Here is a 19,162-nt window from a genome sequence, read left to right as displayed (position 1 = left end):
CAGCCAGAGGAGCTGGACCACCTACATGTTTTCTGAACACATGTATTTCTTTTGGAACCAAGACACCAAGAGCCAGGCAGTGCTGCTGACCAATTACCATCACTATTGATCACTTCCGCATCCAGTTTTCTGGGTCAGGCCTGCTCTGATTTTCATAGAGACAGGCAAAAGGCCAATGAACCAGGAAACCACAGTGCTCACAGATGCCTCTGGGGCACACCGACAAGTCTGCCAGGTCCAGAAAACCCAAATGCCTTTCAAACGCCACATGCCAGAGGCAGATATGCTGCTGTCCCACATGGACCACTGATGACTGCACACCAAACCTCTCATCAGCTTGTCACAAAGCTCGTAACAATCTCTGGTTAGTGCTGTTCCAGAGGCCACAGAAATATTTGCCTAAGGAAAGAGAGTGGTTTACTTTTCAGAAAAAGTAAAGGTCTTTGCACTAACTGGGGAGGTGGGAGGGTGGATTAGGACACTGCAATCTGAAGACCATGTAACAGCAGGAGACGCACAATTTGGACCTCAACAGCTTCAAGAGTTCTCAAAGCCTGAAATCAGAAATAAGCAGGCCTACTGCAGACAGCCCTTTATCACAGATTGTTTGGGGTTTAGTTTGAAATCATCTCCTGTTCACGTTACTTCAGCTTTGAGCCCAGGACTGTATCAGGTCCCAGCTACCCGAAGCTTCTCTCATGAATGCCACGGTACTGACAAAGGCACAGAGGCCAGTTGGGCCTTGCAGACTGGATTTCATTCACCTCTCAGCACCAGTCCACCACTCAGCCATCCTCCCCAGAACACTGAAGTCTACCTGCCTGACATAAACAGCCCTTCACCACATCAAAGACATTCAGCAAGCACCCTCCTTTGAGGTGGGGTATTTTCCCACTGTGCCACTCCACCCCACCTCCCTCCTCCCCACCTAACACCAGTGCTTGTTTTTTACTGGAAACACCTCGGCACTCAGCCCTCCCTCTCGCACCGGAATATCTGTGGCCAGGCTGTGGCTGGGTGCTGCTCTCAGAGGCAGCACTTTCGTAACTGTCTGCACTGGCTGCCTCCCCACAGTGACATCCACCCCTTTGTACTTCTCCTCACAGTTACTGATTTCCAGGGCAGCTACGGTGGGGTTTCTCGCTCTGTGTCAGGCAGACACGTGATGCGTCACACACACACGTCGTGTGTCACACACAAGTGGAGGAGCCCCTTTGGCTTTCCTTGAAGCATCTCCCTTTCCATAGTTCATGGAAGAGACACAGACTGCTGCTCTCAGCCTGCCATTCCCAGAGCAATCCCACTGTACATGCAATTCAGGTTTGCTGCACATAAGCAACCCGTGGGCAACCTCCCCATTCAGCTCTGGTAGTCAATGGCACACACCTCTCTGGCTCAGCAGGAAAACAGTCCTGCCCTACTGCTTTGTCCTGCTCTCCCTGCAGTGAGTGCTCATCTCATGCCAAAACCTTCAGCAGCCTGAACACTCATGTCCCAACAGCCCCCGTGGCAGCACCATCATGGGTTTCTGGGGTTTTTGGTGCTTGATAGGCATCAGTTCACAGAAGTAAACACACCCAAGCTGCACTAGCAAAAATTCCCCAAAGATTATATTGGGGATTTTATTCAAGGGTGATTCTGGTTTAATCTTGCAGCTGGGCTTACTATAAACCTTTGGACTAGAGCACGTACAAATAACCAACCACCTGTCTGGCTGATTACATTGGGATATTGTTATGAAAAATGTTACTTCAACATTTATAATCAAACGTGCAAGTTGAATGTTGAGGGATGGCACAGGGCCAGTGCTGGGCAGCCATGGGGGAGGACAAGCTTCTCCTGTCTGTGCCAGTGCAGGTCACCAGGCACAGGCAGCCCCTGCCCACCTCTGCCAGCACACAGGTGCAGTGGCACTGGAGGGGAGGACTCCCACGTGGCTGAACACAGAAGCAGCAGTTGCAGACACTCTCCATCATGGCTGCAATGGGCACACACACACAGCCCATCCCACTGGTGCCAATCTCCTACCATGTCCCAGCAGCAAGCACAGCAGCTAAGCAATGCTTAACCAAAAGAGGCAAGAGGGATTGTTTTTCCTTCCCTTATGCTGCTTTTTGCCTCTGCCCTTTAAAATTGCAGATGAGAAGAGTAAATATTGGAAAGTTATCCTTTGTATCTCATGATCAGATCACAAGTTAGCATGTGACTCAGGAGGGAAAAACAAGTCTTTCCAGCAGATGTCAAGGCAGCAAGGAGGTTCCACTGACTGCTGTACCTTGCTTTCTGCCACCAAATTCCTGGTGCATCCTTGAGGTACAGAACCTCATGATTCATCAGAATTTTATTCTAATTAAAGAAAACTCAGATGACTTTCATTTTGGCTTTGCCTGTTTAGAAACTTTGAACACAATGTGTATGTAAGGATAAATAACAGGATAAATAGCAGCACTCAGCCACTGTTTTGTAAACAGGCTCCAGCTCAGGAAGGGCAAGTGCAGTTTGGAGCCACTCTCTAAGTCATGTGCTGGGGGACTGAGCAAACCCCCCCTCAAGCAAAGGGACTGGTCAAACAGGAGCCCAGGTAGGCTGATAGTCTGCAAAACAGCCTATACTGTACCCCAAAGGCCAGGGCAGGCATTGGTGAGCAGCTGCTCCAGAGGAGCAGGGAAGCATCTCTCCATAAGGGATGAGGTCCAGAGGTACACAGGCTTGCTGCCCTCCCTCTTACAGCACACTGGGTTTGCCCATTCCTAGGGGGCTGGAGTCTGGGCACTGGGGGCCATTCCCCACATGAACACTGGGGTGATAAGCTACGATACTGCATCTTGCAGCAGCGGCCCCATCATGGCCCCTGTCACATGATGGGTCAGCAGTTCGTGGGAAATCACAGGCTGAAAGCTTAAAAAAACCCATTACTTCAGCCAGCTTCTTCCCCACAGGAAACAAAAATTGGAGCTGAGCTTTAGCAATTCGGGTTTGACTAGACTTATCTTGCCTCGGGCCCGGGGTGGGATTGTCTCGCCAAGCTCCTGACCAAGCATCCAGCCACAAAACCCAGCAGGGAAAAGACTCGGAGAAGGGCATGAGCAGCAGAGAGATGTAGGTGAGGACAAAGGGGGTTGCTATAGCTCTCCTGGACCCTCACATCAGGATGACTCTGCATGGAGAAGAAAGTCTCTCCCAGACCTTCCCGTCCTCATGAGGCCAATGGGAAAAGTCAGCACACCAAATATTCCCACGGTCGCTGTCCTTGTGCCTCAGCTCAGCCAGCAAAGCCAGTTCCAGCCTATGGGACTAGATGGTAGAACAGCAGAACACGGAGAGGCTTTTGTCCTTCCTTTGCCTAGACGCCACAGACAATCAGGAGCTATTTTTAACCTGGCTCTTTCTTTTCCCTTGCAGAGGCACTTGAATGGCTTTCTCCTCGCACACAGAAGCACAAGGAGCACGGATGTTTTCTCTCATTGTGATGGAAAAGGTTATCGGGTACAAACAAAAGTGAAATCATCTGCTGGCATTCCTGGGACAAAAACAGCTGCCTGCTTCCAGTACTGACGTTATCACAAGGGAAGGAAGGTTCCAGATACAGGGTGTCCTGCTCCAGGGCTCACGTACTAACCCTGCAGCAAGGCAGCACCAGGGCTGGCTGAGAGCAGAAGTGAAATGGGGCATTCTTGCTACAGCAGATCAAAGACAACTTAGTGCATGATGTCCTAAGGTTACCGTCACTCCCAAGCAGCCACAGAGCCTCACACAAGCATCACTCAGTTAACAGCCCTGCAAAGAAGCTTGTCTGCCTCATGCTAATGTTCAGGGCTAGAGCCCTCCTGAGGACAGCATGGTGTGGGGAGAGCTGTGGTACATGAACGCTCCTAACAGGAGGATCTGTGAGCTGCCCCACTTCTGGCAGCCTTGGGGCTGTGGTGCCCTGCCTGCTCCCTGTTCCTGACTGCAGAACTGGGCCTGAGCAGTGACATGGCAAACAGCTTGGCTACTGGCTCACTAAAGGCATCTTTGCTGTTGGTTTTATTTGGAACTCTATGTTACTGCTTTTCCCTCTTGCACAAATAGATTAAATCCAAGAGCTGGCATGGCCACAAAGCCAGGCACATCGATCAGGCCTGTCCTGACAGAGACCCTTATGTGTTTCTCAATTGAAATTCGTCACAAAACAGTGGTTTGCTGAAAGCAGAGCTTGCCACCAGCCCACAGGACTCCAGCATGGGGCTGCCCAGCATCACCCTGCCAGCAGCATGTCCCTGTCTGACCCAAGTGCTGCCCCTGACCCGACCCCCTTATTGCCTCCTGCCATTTTGCAGCCACTCCCACCGGGCAGTCTGTAAGAAATAATAGGGAAGCACCCTGGTCCAAGAGATCCCTACTGCCCCTGCCTCACAGGAGTCTCCTGCCCCTCCTGCTACGGGAAACACAATCACTTTGTTTCAATTTCTCTTCTCAAGGCAGGGCTGTGCTGGCCGTCCCAGGGTGTTCCATGTGGAAATCATTTATAGCAGCACTCCAAGGGAGGGGACTCAGAGGATGGGGATCACAAGGAGACTCCAACAGCAGTTGCTGCTCTCAGTCCTGATCACCGAAGTCAAAAACCTGGGAAAGGGCTGCATGGGCAGGCCAGGAGCACTGTGGGATACTTTGCAGAGGAGAAGGCAGGAAGGAATGTCCAAGAGATCTCATAGAGCCTAGCGGAGATAGAGTGGCTAGCAGGTGGCACACTGGAGATACGGTATCAGCCAGGATGAGGGGAGAGCAGGATTGGGGGAACTCAAATGTGCTGAGCAGCCTTCTGTTATGCCCCTGGCACCTCCAGCCTGGAAGAAGAGCTGGACTTTTGGGCTAAGAGGTAAAACTCCTACAAAGCACAGAGACTTCTTTGCTTAAATACCTCCCCATGAGACCAATCAGGAGCAAGGGGCAACTCACTGCAGTGCTAAAGCTGAAAACCAAGGAACATGAAAGCTAGGGGTAAACTTTACTTTCTTTGAACACACAGTAAAACATTTACCAAAACTGTCCAAGCCGTTTTCACAATAAGCTGACTGCTCCACTGCCTGCCAAACCCAGATTCTTCTCAGAGATTTAAGATTCTTTCTCATTTGAATTGCAGTAATGAACTAATACTGTGAGTGCTTCCAGCTGCCAGCAGCTGCCTTGGACTTAATTGCACCCAGGAGCTTTTCCTGGGAGCTGTGGAACCACTCAGCCCACCTCTGCCCAGCCCAGGAGCAGCCCACAGACACTGCAGATGTTGGTTCATGCACAACCAAGCAGGTCAGGAAGCATGAGCCAGCACTGTCCATATGGACTCCAGCGGGGACGGCAGAGCCACCAGTGCGGGCTCCAGCACACTTTTCTGGCTTTGTTGACAGGTGAGGCTTTATCACACCATTTGTTGCTGTGACTTTTCCCCCACTTCTTAAATGTCAACTTGAAAAGAAAAATTCAGGAAAGGTCACTTACCAGAAAGACTGGCACAGCTCCAGTCACTCGGATAAACACGTGTAGGGTCAGCTGCTGTGAGAGGGGATTTTAAACCAGTTACTTACCTGGTTGAACAACTGTTATATTTCTGCAAAAGGGTGAGACTTTACGTACCTTGCAGGAGGCAATCAATCTCATCACCACCCATCCATCGCTGTTGGGATTGTGAACCATTTGGGACACCCAGGTGGAGAAACTTAACTTGAGATGCCAAATTTCCTATTTTAAGGGGGCATGAGCACCCATAAAAGTACCAGGCTTACCCTGAGGGAACAGGGACACCCCTAGCCTGATGTTATAGAGACCTGGAAGCAAATTGCCAGAGACCTCATTGGTAAGGAGCAGTATTACACGTACATAGATGAACAGAGAGTGGATCCAGTCAGGTGCACTGGGTCCCATACTTATGGGCAGCCTGAGAAGAGACCTAGTACTCCCCTCCTTCCTGCCTTCCCAGGTGGTAAAAAAGGATAACTGGGATATCTCCAAACACTAGGGCTCCATCAGAAAAATCCCCAGCTACTAAAGGCACAGGTGGCAAGGGACTGCTTTTGCAACAAGGTCAGCAGGTGTGTCGATAAGGCAGTGCCTGGCCCTGTCATGCCCTTTAGCTCTACCTGCTGCCTCTGCACTTGATCTCAGCAAGTATTTTTGTCTGTCACTTGGTGAGTTTCTACCCCACTGCTGAGCATGCTGACTGCAGCCAAGTCAAGGATTTGACTAAAATAATAAACCTTTTTCTGCTTGTCTTCCTGTCCCAGCCTTCCCCACGGCTTCTCAACAAGGGAAACTTGAGAATTACATTGAACAAAATTCATTGATTTTTGTCCTTGTTTATAAGCAGTATGCTATTTATGACTTGCACAGAATGCTCCATATCCCAATAAATCAGCACATGGACCAGAGTAGTTACCACAACTCCACCAGTCTGCTGCAAAACTAGGCTTCCAAACCACCAGCTGAAAACACTTGGTTGATCAAGGTCCTGAAACAGACAGAACTGACATTCTCTAAGCATCCTCCCTTACTGCTCGGTGTGCATCCTGTGCCCAACCCTTCTGCAAGGACCTGGATGAGAACATCACCCCCACAAGACAGGAAAGCTGAAGTCACTCTGGAGGACTGGCACCAACCCCACAGTACGCAGGGAATGGCTTTGCAAGTGTGTGCTTCATGGTCAACCCTTATAGCCACACTTGCTGAGCAGTTTCCCAACAGCTGTGGGGAGGAGACCATGCTTCTGCCAGACCTTCAGCAGCCCCAGCTTGCTCTGCAGAGACATCAAGCCATGGTGCACACTGAGCCAGACCAAGGCATTTGGCATAAGCACTCTTCCAACAGCAAAACAGGCATTGTCAGTGATCAAGTTTAGCTCTGTTGACAAAGGCTGTGCTTACTCCCAAATAAAAGCTGAGCACAAAGCCTTGCTCAGGACAACTTCTAGGCTGCAGGCACCTGAATACTTATGTTGACCCTCTAAGGAAACCAGTACCAGTCAGGGACCCCATATCAACCCCATCCAAAACATCCAGTGCTACTGGAACTTAATGACTAGCATTACTGTGCACAACACACAGCTTTATTGCCTTCAGCAGCCACCCAAAGGGGCAGCCATGCAAGGTCAAAGGCATGAGGGCTCTGCTCAGTGGGAAACCACCACCATGAGGCTTTCACGAGTTCAGCTAGACAGAAGAACTGTCAGTAGTGGGAAAAGGGCAGCTGCTGGTCCTGCCAGTAAAAGGAAAAAAAGGAGAAATCAGCCCACCACCACTTCCGATCGGATGTGACAACTCTGTCTGAGGTCCTCAGCAAACCCAGCCTGTGTTGCAAGCGCAGCAGGAGACCCAGGAGCTCCCAAGTGAGGGGAAGCAGAGAGCCCTGACTCCAGGGGCACAGAGAGGGGAGCCACACAAAGCACCCAATTCTGCACTAACCCACAGCCAGCACTCCACGCTGGCTCACACACAGCACAGGATAGTGTCCAGGTCCTGGTTACATGTGTGCCATGGCCCTGTTAATGCTGGTGTCTCCCATCCTGGCAGCTCTCCTCAAGCAGAGTGTGGGTTTTTCCAAGAAAACCAGAGATAGATTGTTCCCTATAGCTGGGGAACTAAGAGCCTCTAGCACCCCTGTGTTGGCCAAGGCAGATGGCTGCAGGCAGCCTGTTCCCAAACACAGCAAAGCATTCCCACCAGGCCCCCCGCACCCCTTGGAGTAATTTGGGTTTTGTGGAATTCAGTAACTTAAAAAAAACACAAAAAAACCCCACCAGAAAACCCTTCCCCAGGGTTGCAGCAATATTTTGTCTGTAAATATTCTAGAGAGCAAGGTCACATTCCAAAGTGAGCACAGAACAGGGAGGGTGGGCGGGTGGCAGAGGGGGATGCAGAGCAGGGAATACACAGCCTGGATCCAGCACTGGGTACAGCCAGGCTGAGGATCAGGGGAGAGCAGGAAAAAGGGGTGTTGGGGGAAGGGGCGGAGCAGAAAGGGGTTCTAGGGGTAAGAGGCAAGATAATTTCACCTTTCTTTCACCAGAAGCAGGGATAAATGACATCTCTGTCCTCCCACACTGGCACATGTGCCAGGTCCCACAGCTGGCAGGATGGTGTGTGGCACAGAGATGTGCAGGGCTCAGCTGGCCCTGATGCCAGTTTGTGGGGATGGTGGCAGCATGTGTTGGTGGGCATGACCTGCCCTGCTCACCAGGGAGCACCTGCACTGCTGGCGTGTTGCTGCAACAATGGAACCGTTAGCAGTCCCAGGAAAGCCATGGCTGTCCTGCCCAGGCACTCCCTGCAGGCATGGCACAGATGTGCCAACCATGATAACCCTGGCACTCGCTCAGTTCTTGCTAAAGGCATTGAAGTTCGAGCTTTTCTGAATTGCTGCTGGAGCACGCTCTTGGCAGCAGCTCCAGTGTGGCCATCAGTACTGCCCATAGCTGCTGGCCAGGCCACAGCACCCAACTTTGCCTTGCCAAAGGGCACCTCCCCCAGGAGAAAGGGGATGCAGCTCCCACCCAGCTTTGTGGTGCCAGCTCGGGCAGTTCAAAGTTCCTTGCCAGCCATGTGGCAATGAGGGGAGCAGGAGCACTCTGGGAAACCACCCACAACCTGGATCGAGTATGGAGCAGATGGCAGAACAAACAGCACTGGGATTTCTGTTTCACATAATCTTTTGCCCTGCTCACTCCCACACTTAACCTTTTCCTCCCATGGAGGAGGCCTTTGATTGGAAAAAGCAACCAGGAAACCTGGAAGGGTTTCAGAGTGGCAGGTGTTCTGCTCTGAACATCACCAAGGACAATATACAAGACCCCAGAGGATTTTTCTTTAAAGACATACTCAGGCTAGGTTTGTGCTATTTTATACCCTTTTCAAGAGTTTTTGAGGGAAAAAAAGAAAAAAAAAAGAGGAAAATATTCAAACCTTGCATATATTTTACAGACTCCTCAAATGCCAGAAAGCTCGGTGGTTTCTGTGGAGCTTTGGGATATAAACCACTTACTGACCGGCAGACTGCAGGTCCAGGTTTGCCCCTCAGCAGGCAGTTACTGTGCAACAGCCACATGCTCCCGTCAGAGGGACACTGTCCCAGCCCAGAGGTGTCAACTCACTTGGTGCTGAGCGAGGATGAAGCACAGCCCAGGCAGGAATCTAGTCCTCCTCTGCAGCACTGTCACCTGCTGGACCACAACCCCGCCTGAACGTTCTGCCTGAAAATGCCACCATCCAGGTTGGGTATGAAACACTCAAGGAACTCGTAGGCTCCCAGTATAATTACATTCAACATTTAAAGCATTTGTCTGTAGCAAAGCATCCATCGTCCGTGTGCTGGATATCAAGAAACAAGTATTCGCCTTGCCTGTCAAGCACCATCTGCTCTCAGCTGCCACTACTCATGCCACCACCGTTTTACAAGGTTAATTTACACAAGACTGGTAGAATTTGTTCTTGTTCATGCATTATAATCATGAGAAAGTCATTAACCACCCACCCAGTATAGCACCTGTATCACCACTCCTTCACGGGTTTGTGCTTGGCACCAAGAGGCAGCACGCCCATGCTGCCAGAGGCGGGCAAGGACAGCACTGGGCGCACCCCAGCATGGCCACACTTCCAGCAGGCAGGGCCAGGAGCACAATCTGTGTCTCAGGAGAGGTGCGAAAGCCTCAAGCTGGTGAGGGCACAAAGCAGCCATGTCCAGGTGGAGGAGCATGAGGATCCAGCCTGTGGGCACTGAGTGAGCTTTCACTGGCAGCTCCCAGAAAGACAGGAGTTAATGCTGCCTGCCCTGCACCAACTCCTCACTGGACCCATATTGCTCTGCCCCTATTTTAGGAGTTCCCCATGGGCTCATCATAGAGCTTCAAAATTAATGTTTAGAAATTAATTTAGGAGTCTGGGATTCTCCAAAAGAATATTATAGCTACAAGGAAGAAGCCAACCAGGCATTAGCTCAGCACACTACAGACAGTGTTCTCTCCCCAGCACTTTGATGAAGCCAAGTGCTTTTGCACTTTTATTATTATGCATTGCAAATTAAAAGTGACAGCAAGAACCCCTGGTTTTGGTGTCAGGCTGCAGAGCAGGCTGCCCAGGGCAGAGTTCCAGCTACCACGTCCAGTCCTCCTGAGGTGCAATGCAGTATGACCCTCTTCCCTGTGGTTAGACTGAACCTGGACACCCTTCCCCACATACCCTACAAGAATATAAGCCACATTTGGTAATAAAAAAAGACAGTACCTCAAACGCTGTAAATAGGGTGTGGGGTTCCTGCTGTTACTCACCATGCGCTGAGCTGTTCAGAAACAAACAAAAGAGCAGGTTGGGTCAAACACAGGAACTCCCTCAAGTGAACTGCAGTCACAGGTCAGAATCACTAATGGGATTAAATCCAGAGAGCAGTAGCTTTCTGCTGTGCCTGCAGTGGCTATCTGCATACAGGCTTTTCCAGTTCCCTGCTCTGTGGTGTCTCTTACTACAGGCCTTTCACAGATTCAATCGCCCCGATGGCCAGTGTGGTCCCAACTTGAATTAAAGCAGCCATTTTAATAGGTTTAATTCCTAACTGACAGAAACGTGGAACACACAGCTCTGACAGAAAATGGGTGAACACCAGAGACCACAAGATCGCCTATGGGCAAGGCTATAGTAATAGAAACTTATCATAGATTGGGCAGAAACACCTAGCCTGTTTGAAAGGAGACCTCTCTGACAAAGCTAGGTTCCCTCTTCCTTCTCTCATTTGAATTAAACAAATAGACCAAGCCCAGGCAGAGAGAAAATACAACAAAGCAATCTCATTAGTTCAGCACAGAGTTAATTTTTAGACTTTCTACATTTGACTTAAAGTAAAACAGGATTTTATGTTTTTATTTTTAACTCGGTTCTCATTTAAGAACTTCAGTTGGCAACAGGATAATTGTTAACAGTTTGAGGGTAACATTTTAAAGTGCTCCTAATAATGGCAGTATTTAGGAAGGAATCACACTGACACCTTTTAAACCTGAAAGCAAGTAATTTCCTAGCTGTGTCTGCTCTCCCCCCACGGCATCTTGTCCTGACAAAAAAAACCCAACTCAAGCCTGGTACAGAAAGCAGCCCAAGAAATGGAAGTGAAACACAGAAGTTTGTTTTCATTATCTAAACCAAATGAGCACAAGAAGTGAAATTATGTGAATAAATTCCAGGCACTTGACCTTATTTCTTTGCAGAGATTCTCTGGGGAGTTTTTCAGCTGCTCAATTACTAAGTCATTTGTAACAGGGTTCTCCCATCCTACTCAGGTTTGGGTACCACCCTGCAGGTCAGACCCACGCTGCACCCTCTCACGATGGCAGCATGCAAGGACACAGCACCAGCACCAATTCCTCCAGTGAGACATGCCAGACCAGATTTTTTGCATACCACAGCAAAGCAGTTCATTAACTGCCATATAACACCATTCTGCAACTCACGATTTTTTTGAGCCCTAACAACGTCTCTTTTTTTCCAAGTCAAAAAGAAACTCACTGGCTAGTTTAGCACTCTTAAGAAGCCTGATGAGTAGATCGCTTTTTCCTTTAATGAGCAGGCAGCTGGGCTCCTGCAATAGCACTGCAGCCTTGGCCCATGGTTACAATGGCTGCCCCTTCAAAAGGGAGCTGCATAGGGAGCAGGTGCAGCGCAAGCAGATAACACCAACAGCTCCGGTGAGACCATTGTGAACAGCACTGTAAGCTGGGAATGCCGCCTTCTCTGTGCCTCAGCCATGCCAAGGTCTCTGTACACAGCAGAGCAGGAAAGACTCAAAACTAGTATGAACAGCCAGACAGTGCAAAAGCTCAGCCAGCTCCTTCATTCCTCTCCCTTTCTTGGTGCCTTGAAGCAACCCATGATTCTGCAAGCGGAGGGATTCTGGGGCCCCAGCAGAACCTGCAGCAATTACCACTTGCTAATCTTTAGGCAGGATGAGCCTGTTGCATCTGCCACATGCCTGGGAAGTACAGCAGTGCTGGAGAGAAAAAAGACGTAATGAGAATTAGACACAGACTTGTGCTGAAACACCACCTACTCTTCTTCTGTATTTAAAAGAATGGAACAGCAGCATTTTGCTTCCCCTTTTCTGAGGCAGAAAAGCAGATGAGCAGTAGGTTTCAATTGAAATAGAGGACTTCATTGAGACAAACTGTCAGGCTGAATCTGAAATATTTTTTTTTAAAAATCAGAAGAGTCACATAAATGTAGATTAGTCTAAACTGCCCTGAAATCAATGGGGCTTTAATGTTTTCAGTCCTGGTCTTCAATCCTACATCCTCACGTCAGCAGACCATGGCTCTGGCTGGGAGAGCAGGTTACAGCAGCCTGGGCTGTGTCATTTGCTTTCTGGGGACTGAGTGGAGTACCCGGGGGGTGCAGGATCCAGGCAGAGACCAGCCTGGCTCCAGGAACTGGGAAGTTATATGCAGCATTGCTGCTACACTGCAGCCTTCTGATTCAGCCTTGCAGCTTGCCTCAGTCACCCCAACTTCTCCTCGGTCTTAGTCCAGAACCAGCTTCTCCAAGGCCAGGAAAGAGTGGTAGTTGCACTTTGGAAAGGGTCAGGTTTACACCAAAAGCTGATGTGACTGTTCAAGGACATTTCCAGGCTGTGTTTTTGGTTGGGTTTTTTTTTTTGTTACTTTTCCAGAGCACACTGTAAAAACCACCACAATATCCTCTCCACTACTCTTTTTGTGGGGCCTGCCAGATCAAATTACACTGAAAATCAAGATACAGATATTTCATCTTTGTTCTGCTTGGTACTGGAGAGATATCCGACCTCTGTCTAAAAGCATTTCTTGCTCTGTTGTTTCCCATGCTTTTTATCATATGTCCCCTTAAGCATCCCATGTTTTGGAAACTACCTTCACCTCCCAGCACTAGCCAGCTCACTCCCACTGTAGACAGTTTCAGACACAGCAGCCTCCTAGATGACTGGAGGCAAATGTCCAAGAGCGCCCAAGTGCCACAGGCAGGCATTTCTCTGTGGGAATTTGAGAGAGGAGCTGAGCACAACAGTCCCACACCAAAGCTGAGAGGAGGCAGGCCAAAGTTTAGAGAACTGGAAGTCAGAACAAGCAGATATTTATTCAGAGCAGGCAGTGTGAGGGGGAGGACCACCAGCTCCTTCCTGCCTCCACGGGACTTACCGTCCCTGAATGTCCCTTTTTGTCCTCTCCCCACATCTGCGGCCGGCTGGCACAACGCTGCTCTGTCCAGCGCTGCACGCTTGCCCTGGGGCCTGGTGGCCAGCAGCAAGAGAAGCAGGGTGGCCACTGCTGGCCACAGCAATGCTGAGCCAGCTGCCAGGCTGAGCTTTCCTAAGAGGAAGTATGCCACCCCATCTTCACATGAAGGGGCAGATCTTCTCAAATGGCAGAGTGGTGGGCCCACAGGCAGCCAGGGAGGGAGGCTGAACAACAGGCTTGCACTGTTTAACAGTCATCAGAGCCACCATCTTGGGAGACAGGAACATGAGCCTGCTTTGCAAGAGTAAAGTCCAACACCCTCAAAAATTACAACTGTTTGGTATTACTAAATCTGAGAAGGTGGAACTCCATCACCTATTGCACAGTTATCACCATAAAGTTTCTGTTATTCCAGTTTCAGTAAAAAACCACGCATGTGTGACAGAGATGCAGCAAGTCTTGGCAGAGAAGAAACAAGAGCTCTGTCACTACAATCAGGGGCAGCTATCAGAGGAGCCTGACTACACTCAGCTATGTTACTAAACTTTGGAAAGTTTTGGCCTACAAAGTGGTTGTTTCCAGTCACAGCAGTGAAGATGGGCCTTTTGGACACGATTCTCCCCTTAGGGTGTGTTAGCCCCAGTTCAGACTGCATTGAAGACTGGTATCACACTGCTCTGGTGCTGCACAGCTCCTCAGTTCAGGTCAAAGTACCAGTAAGGTGAATACAAAACTGATGCATCCTGGTAACCACCAAAACATTCACTGTCTAAGCACCATCACCCATGCAATCAAATAATCAGAAAGGGTTTTTTTAAATAAAAATACTTAACATTTATTCACCTTTGAAGTCACCATAGTAAAATTGTACACGCTATGAGTAACCCAGGAACGTTATTATAAAGCTACCAGAAACATAAGGCAATTTGTACAACCATTGAAAGAAATACACAGCATGTTGAAAAAAAAAGAGTGAAACATTACTCAAACAAGACAATGCTTGATACGCACCAGAGTGACAAGAACCAGCATTAAGTTTTAAACAAAAATAAAGATGTCATGGCTACAAGTATTATACAGTGATAAATAGTTCAAAAATATATTAAGATATATGGAAATTCTCATTTTGTCACGGAAATCCAGAGAAATTCCAGCCTCCACTGGATTTCAATATACCAATTAAGGTTTAATATTTAAATCCCTTTCCTTTCAGTAAGAACCAGTACTGCAGCCATTACTGTCCTGTATCAATACTTATCTTCTTGTAGTGTAATGAAATCAGCCTTATGTTACATTAAGCCTTAATGCCTCTTGCATCACAGGCATCAATTGCTCTAGATCAGCCAATGAGTTGCCTTTTGGTAACAAGTGCTGCGCACCACGTTTGAAGCCATAAACCATGTTAAATCACAGTCACTGTTTGCCCAATTTACAGTATTAATGAAAGGCAGGTTCAACCACTTGCCCCCATGTAAATAAGACATCTCAAACAGAGGGTTTAGTAGCAAGTTCACCATAACGTTTTCCTAGCATAACATCAAGCACTCAGAAGTTACAGTACATGAACCATGCTATAGTTTAGGTTACACCTTCAAAAAGAAAGTCCAGAGGATGTTTGGAGACAACAGGTTTTGACCATGCACAAATAGTGCTTTAGTACACATTTGTTTGTGCTGTTACTGTGTAGCGAGTGAAGCAGTTTATAGCCAAGGATTTGGTGAGGCAGTTTTCTGAGCCAGTTTAAAAATATAGACTTCTTCTTAGAGGGTCTGTTCTATAGAAAATAAAGTGAAATCTGGTCAATTGTCAGTTTTGAGAGTACTTTCCCATGGCAAGATCCGTTCATCAGCCTACCGCACCAAGAGGAAAGCCAATCCTGCCATTCCTATTCCCGCTGCGGCTGCCATGATGGCATTGCCAATGGTGCTGCTCTGGTCAGCCGCCTCGGAGCCGTGTCTGCCGAAGAAGCGACAGAAGCCATCCTAGAACAGCAAGAGAAAGGACATTGAGTTGCCTGGCTTGCAATTAACTAGATTTCTTTTACCCAGCCTTTGAGCATAGTTTGGTTCACACTCCCAGCATTTGTCAGCTGAAGATGTCTCTATTTTAATCAAGGAAGTCTAAGCCCACTGCACTGGCTGCACACACTTTGTGAGAGCCTTAGCACAAGGCAACTTAAAGAAGTTGCTACACGTGGTTGTACACTTTGCTCAACAGACAATTGCAAACTTCCTATTGAGATGCTCAGCATGTCATTACATTATTTTTACCCTTTTAGGCAAGTTTCTGATGGAAACTACTGGCCTTGTTCCCCCTTATTTGAGTTCCAGAAAGCTTCTGAAACACAGGATATGGAAATTTCCACTTGAAAGACAGAAAGACAGTAGTCCCAAGGCGGTCCCATCTCCATCATCTCAGTGGATGCAGGACTGATTACACACTCTCCTGGAAGGGCCGGGTGGACACTGCTCAGAGCTGACCTATGACAGAGCAAAGCTGGCAGCTGCTCTCCCAGATCCTTGCGATAATCAGAAGTGGCAGCAATACAACTCCAGATGGTCGTGTTTGAACTCTGCTCCGCAGATGTCTATATAAACAAGTTATATTCTTAATTTCTTCCGGAACTTTGTTCTTTATACTTTAATTTGCGCGAACAGGCAGAGCGCTTTTGCCAAGTGACAGTGGACGCTGCAGCCAATGACCACACTGTTCTGAGCAGTCAGCTAGACCAGTGACCACTGGAAAACCATGTTCATTTTGGTCTCTGGAAGAGCCAACGAAACCAGTGGCTTATTCCCCTCCTTTCTATTTTTAGTGCTTGTTTGTACTGACATCAAGTATTCCACTAGGACTGAAAATAGGAAACGGACAGTTCTGTAGGATAGCTGACATTTTGGTCAGAAACGCAAGCAGAGCTGCACGGCCTTCTTAAAAGCTGTACCTTCAGTGTGCATTTCGAGGGTCAGAAAGCGCGCACATTCCCCAGGCTCGACCTGAACGGCTTCCGGACAGGCAGGAACAAGAGCCGCAGGTCTGCCGCGTGGGTGCCTTCACACACAGGTGTATTTAAACACAGACACACGGATGGTTTTTGCTTACACCTGGGAGAGGGCCTGTGCCAGCCTGCTCGCCGAAATCCCCGGGCTGAGGACTCAAGGGGGAGGCAAACCTGGCTCCCTCAGCCAGAGCATCGCTGCCGCGGTGCCAGAAGGCTGCACCCTGAGAGCTCCCCGGCTGAGCTGCAGCACAGGGGCCCTCATCACTGCCCACCGCGTGTCGCTACGGAGCCCCCGGGGACGGTCCGCAGCCCCCGCCGGTGCCGCGCACACACACCGGCAGCAGCGACCCCGGCACGTCCGCCCGTGAGACCCCCCGGAGACACCGCTGCACAGCGCGGGGGCCGCCCTGCCCCGCCAGCTGGGGACGGGGGTCCCGGCAACCCCCCACAGGCCGCTTCCCGCCGCGCCCGGCCCCGCTCACCCATCCGCCGTGCGCCTCCAGCCACTCGCCGCGCTCCTCGGCCAGGTAGGCGGCCAGGTGTGCGGCCAGGCAGCGCGGCCCGTCGCCACAGCCCCGCTCGGACAGCGCGGCCGCCAGCGTGCCGGCGAACACCACCAGCGCCAGCAGCCGGCCCCAGTTGAGGCCGCCGTCGGCCTCCAGCTGCGCCGCCACCCGCCCCAGCAGCGCGGCCGCCTCTCGCGGCTCGGCCCGCGCCAGCGGCGCGCAGGAGCGGAAGAAAGGCCGCTCCTGCCGCTCCAGCTCGGCCGCCGCCCGGCGCAGCGCGGCCGCCGTGGGGCTGGGGGGCAGCGCGGCGCTGCCACCGCGGTGCTGGAAGTAATCCTCCAGCAGCAGCGCCGTCTCCTCCTTCAGAGAGCCCGGCATGGCGGCTGCCCCCGGTGGCGGCCCCGCAGCAGCAGCTGCCGCCGACTAAAAGGCGGGACGGCCCCTCCGCCCGGCCCGGCCCAGTCCGGCCCGCCCCGAGCGCTCCCTCCTCCGGGGCGGGACCAGGCCGGGGTGTGGGGGGAGTGCGTGTTCCCATTGGGAAAGGGTCTGCTGTGTCCCTCGGGTGGCATTGAAGGCAAAGAGCTGCCTGCCTAGCTGGGCAACTGAGGGAAACGCTGAGTTATCGGGTGCTGGCTCTCAAACACTTGTTTTAATATGTTTAGGATTTTTGGGGGGGTTGCGGTTTTTTTTTTTTTGTTTTGTTTTGTTTTGTTTTTCTCATTACAGGCTCAAACCTGTATTCTTTGCACCAGAGGAGATGCCGGTTTTCCAGGACCACGGGATGAGAGCACTGCATTTACCAAGTGGTATTTGCTTTTTGGTTGGCATAAGGCAAAATTTAGTATTAGGAACTCTCATGGTGCAAACGTCGAGCCCTTCACGCTGTTGGTGCAAAATAAAATGGCTGAGAACAACGCTGGACAAGTGGTGTCATTTGCACGGCACCACAGAGCTATCCTAGTGAGACACCTCCCCTGCATCTCTGCTGTGCCATTACACCTCCGGGTACCATCAGCTACTTTGCAGACCAGTGAGATTCCCATAAATACTTCCCCAAGACTGATGGCAGGTCCAGGACAGGGTACATCCAGCTTGTGCTTCCTGCTCAGTGCTGGTTTGCAGGTGAGGTTCTGATGGTGGCCTGGGGCAAAGTGGAGCTGTGACCCACTGTCACTGCACAGCCCTGCGCCCACACTGGGACAGGCACTGCCACAGCTGCCTGGGACCGAGTCACCCATCATCCCACAACTGGCTCAAGGTGCACAATGCATCACCACAGGACTGATTGGTTTCACTCCACCTACCCTGAGCTACTGCTGTCTCCATTTTATATCTCTGCTAGAAAATCTAAAAATAGATGGTTGGAATCAATCCTGTTGCAATTTCTCAGATCACTGTCAAGAACTGGAATTGCTCCTTGAACAAACTTAGTTTTACATCCCCATATTTGGCTATTGTTTTGTTTTGAAGGGGGGAATATAGTCTGTATTTATGTGCTAGAGCAGTAGCTGGAATGATATCTTTACTTTTCACAAGAGCTTTACACACATGCTTTTTAAACTATTTTTCCTTATGATTGTTAATCCTGGAGCAGGAATTTCCTATTGCATTCCTCACAGCAGGAGACCAAGAGGGAGAGGCTGCTCTCTCTCTAGTAATATCCTTTTCCACCCTTCCTGTTTATATAACATTTTTGTTCAACAGGATGGAGCCGTCCGATAGTGACTGCTGTAGCTATAGCTCCCTGCTCTCCATGTTACGGAACAGAAGTGTTTCTGACAGGAGTAGCTTGACAGACCAAAGGGGTGTCTAAAATACTGGGATTTCCAAACCTTCCCTGGCCAGCCTTTATTAAGAAACACAATGGGTACTTCAGTGTCCTGTTCCTCTATCCGTCATTTATCTGATGGGAAGTTGAGTCATTTATCTGATGGGAAGTTGAGGCCTGTCCTGGTTCATGCTTTCACCACCATCTCAGGAACAAAAAGGTGATTTGAAGTGCAACACACAAGTCCACAAACAGTAGCCCTGAAGTGCAAGAACCATGGGATTTTTCCATGTAAGAACAGAAGTGCAAGATGCGATGTCAGCCTCATTCTCACTGGATCTGTGGCAGTTTGAGCACTGATGTCACTCAGAGCAAGCTAGCTCAGCACTTTCCCCAGCCCCTCAGAGAAGAGGAAATGAAACTATGCACCTAAATTAAAGAGGTGCTTTTTTCAGTATCCAAACTGAGCACTTCCACCAAGCACCTTCATGCTGACAACAAATCCTACACTGGACAGCTGGCCCCGGCAAGGGGCCGTTGTCTCCTGACAAGGTAGAAAGCTGAACTGCTGCATCTCAAGGTGATGTGCACATCTGGTTTATCCAAACAGTGGCAGCCCAAGCCCTCAGCAGCATTTCAGCACTCAGCTTTCACGAGGCGAATCCCGTGCTCCCACAAAC

General features: G+C 49.9%; 1 protein-coding gene across 1 annotated transcript; it reads right to left on the bottom strand.

Moving 5' to 3' along the window:
* Positions 1 to 14,025: 14,025 nt before the first annotated feature.
* Positions 14,026 to 17,176, bottom strand: BCL2L10 (BCL2 like 10). The gene is made up of 2 exons (XM_071568236.1): positions 16,691 to 17,176; positions 14,026 to 15,192 (listed from the first exon to the last, which is right to left on the bottom strand). Exons 1-2 carry the CDS (start codon positions 17,090 to 17,092, stop codon positions 15,061 to 15,063), a joined length of 534 nt encoding a protein of 177 aa, XP_071424337.1. The 5' UTR covers positions 17,093 to 17,176; the 3' UTR covers positions 14,026 to 15,060.
* Between the last annotated feature and the right edge of the window lie 1,986 nt (positions 17,177 to 19,162).

This window comes from Pithys albifrons, chromosome 13, assembly GCF_047495875.1.
Source record: "Pithys albifrons albifrons isolate INPA30051 chromosome 13, PitAlb_v1, whole genome shotgun sequence".
Taxonomy (NCBI): domain Eukaryota; kingdom Metazoa; phylum Chordata; class Aves; order Passeriformes; family Thamnophilidae; genus Pithys; species Pithys albifrons.
This window is presented reverse-complemented; position numbering and strand designations above follow the sequence as displayed.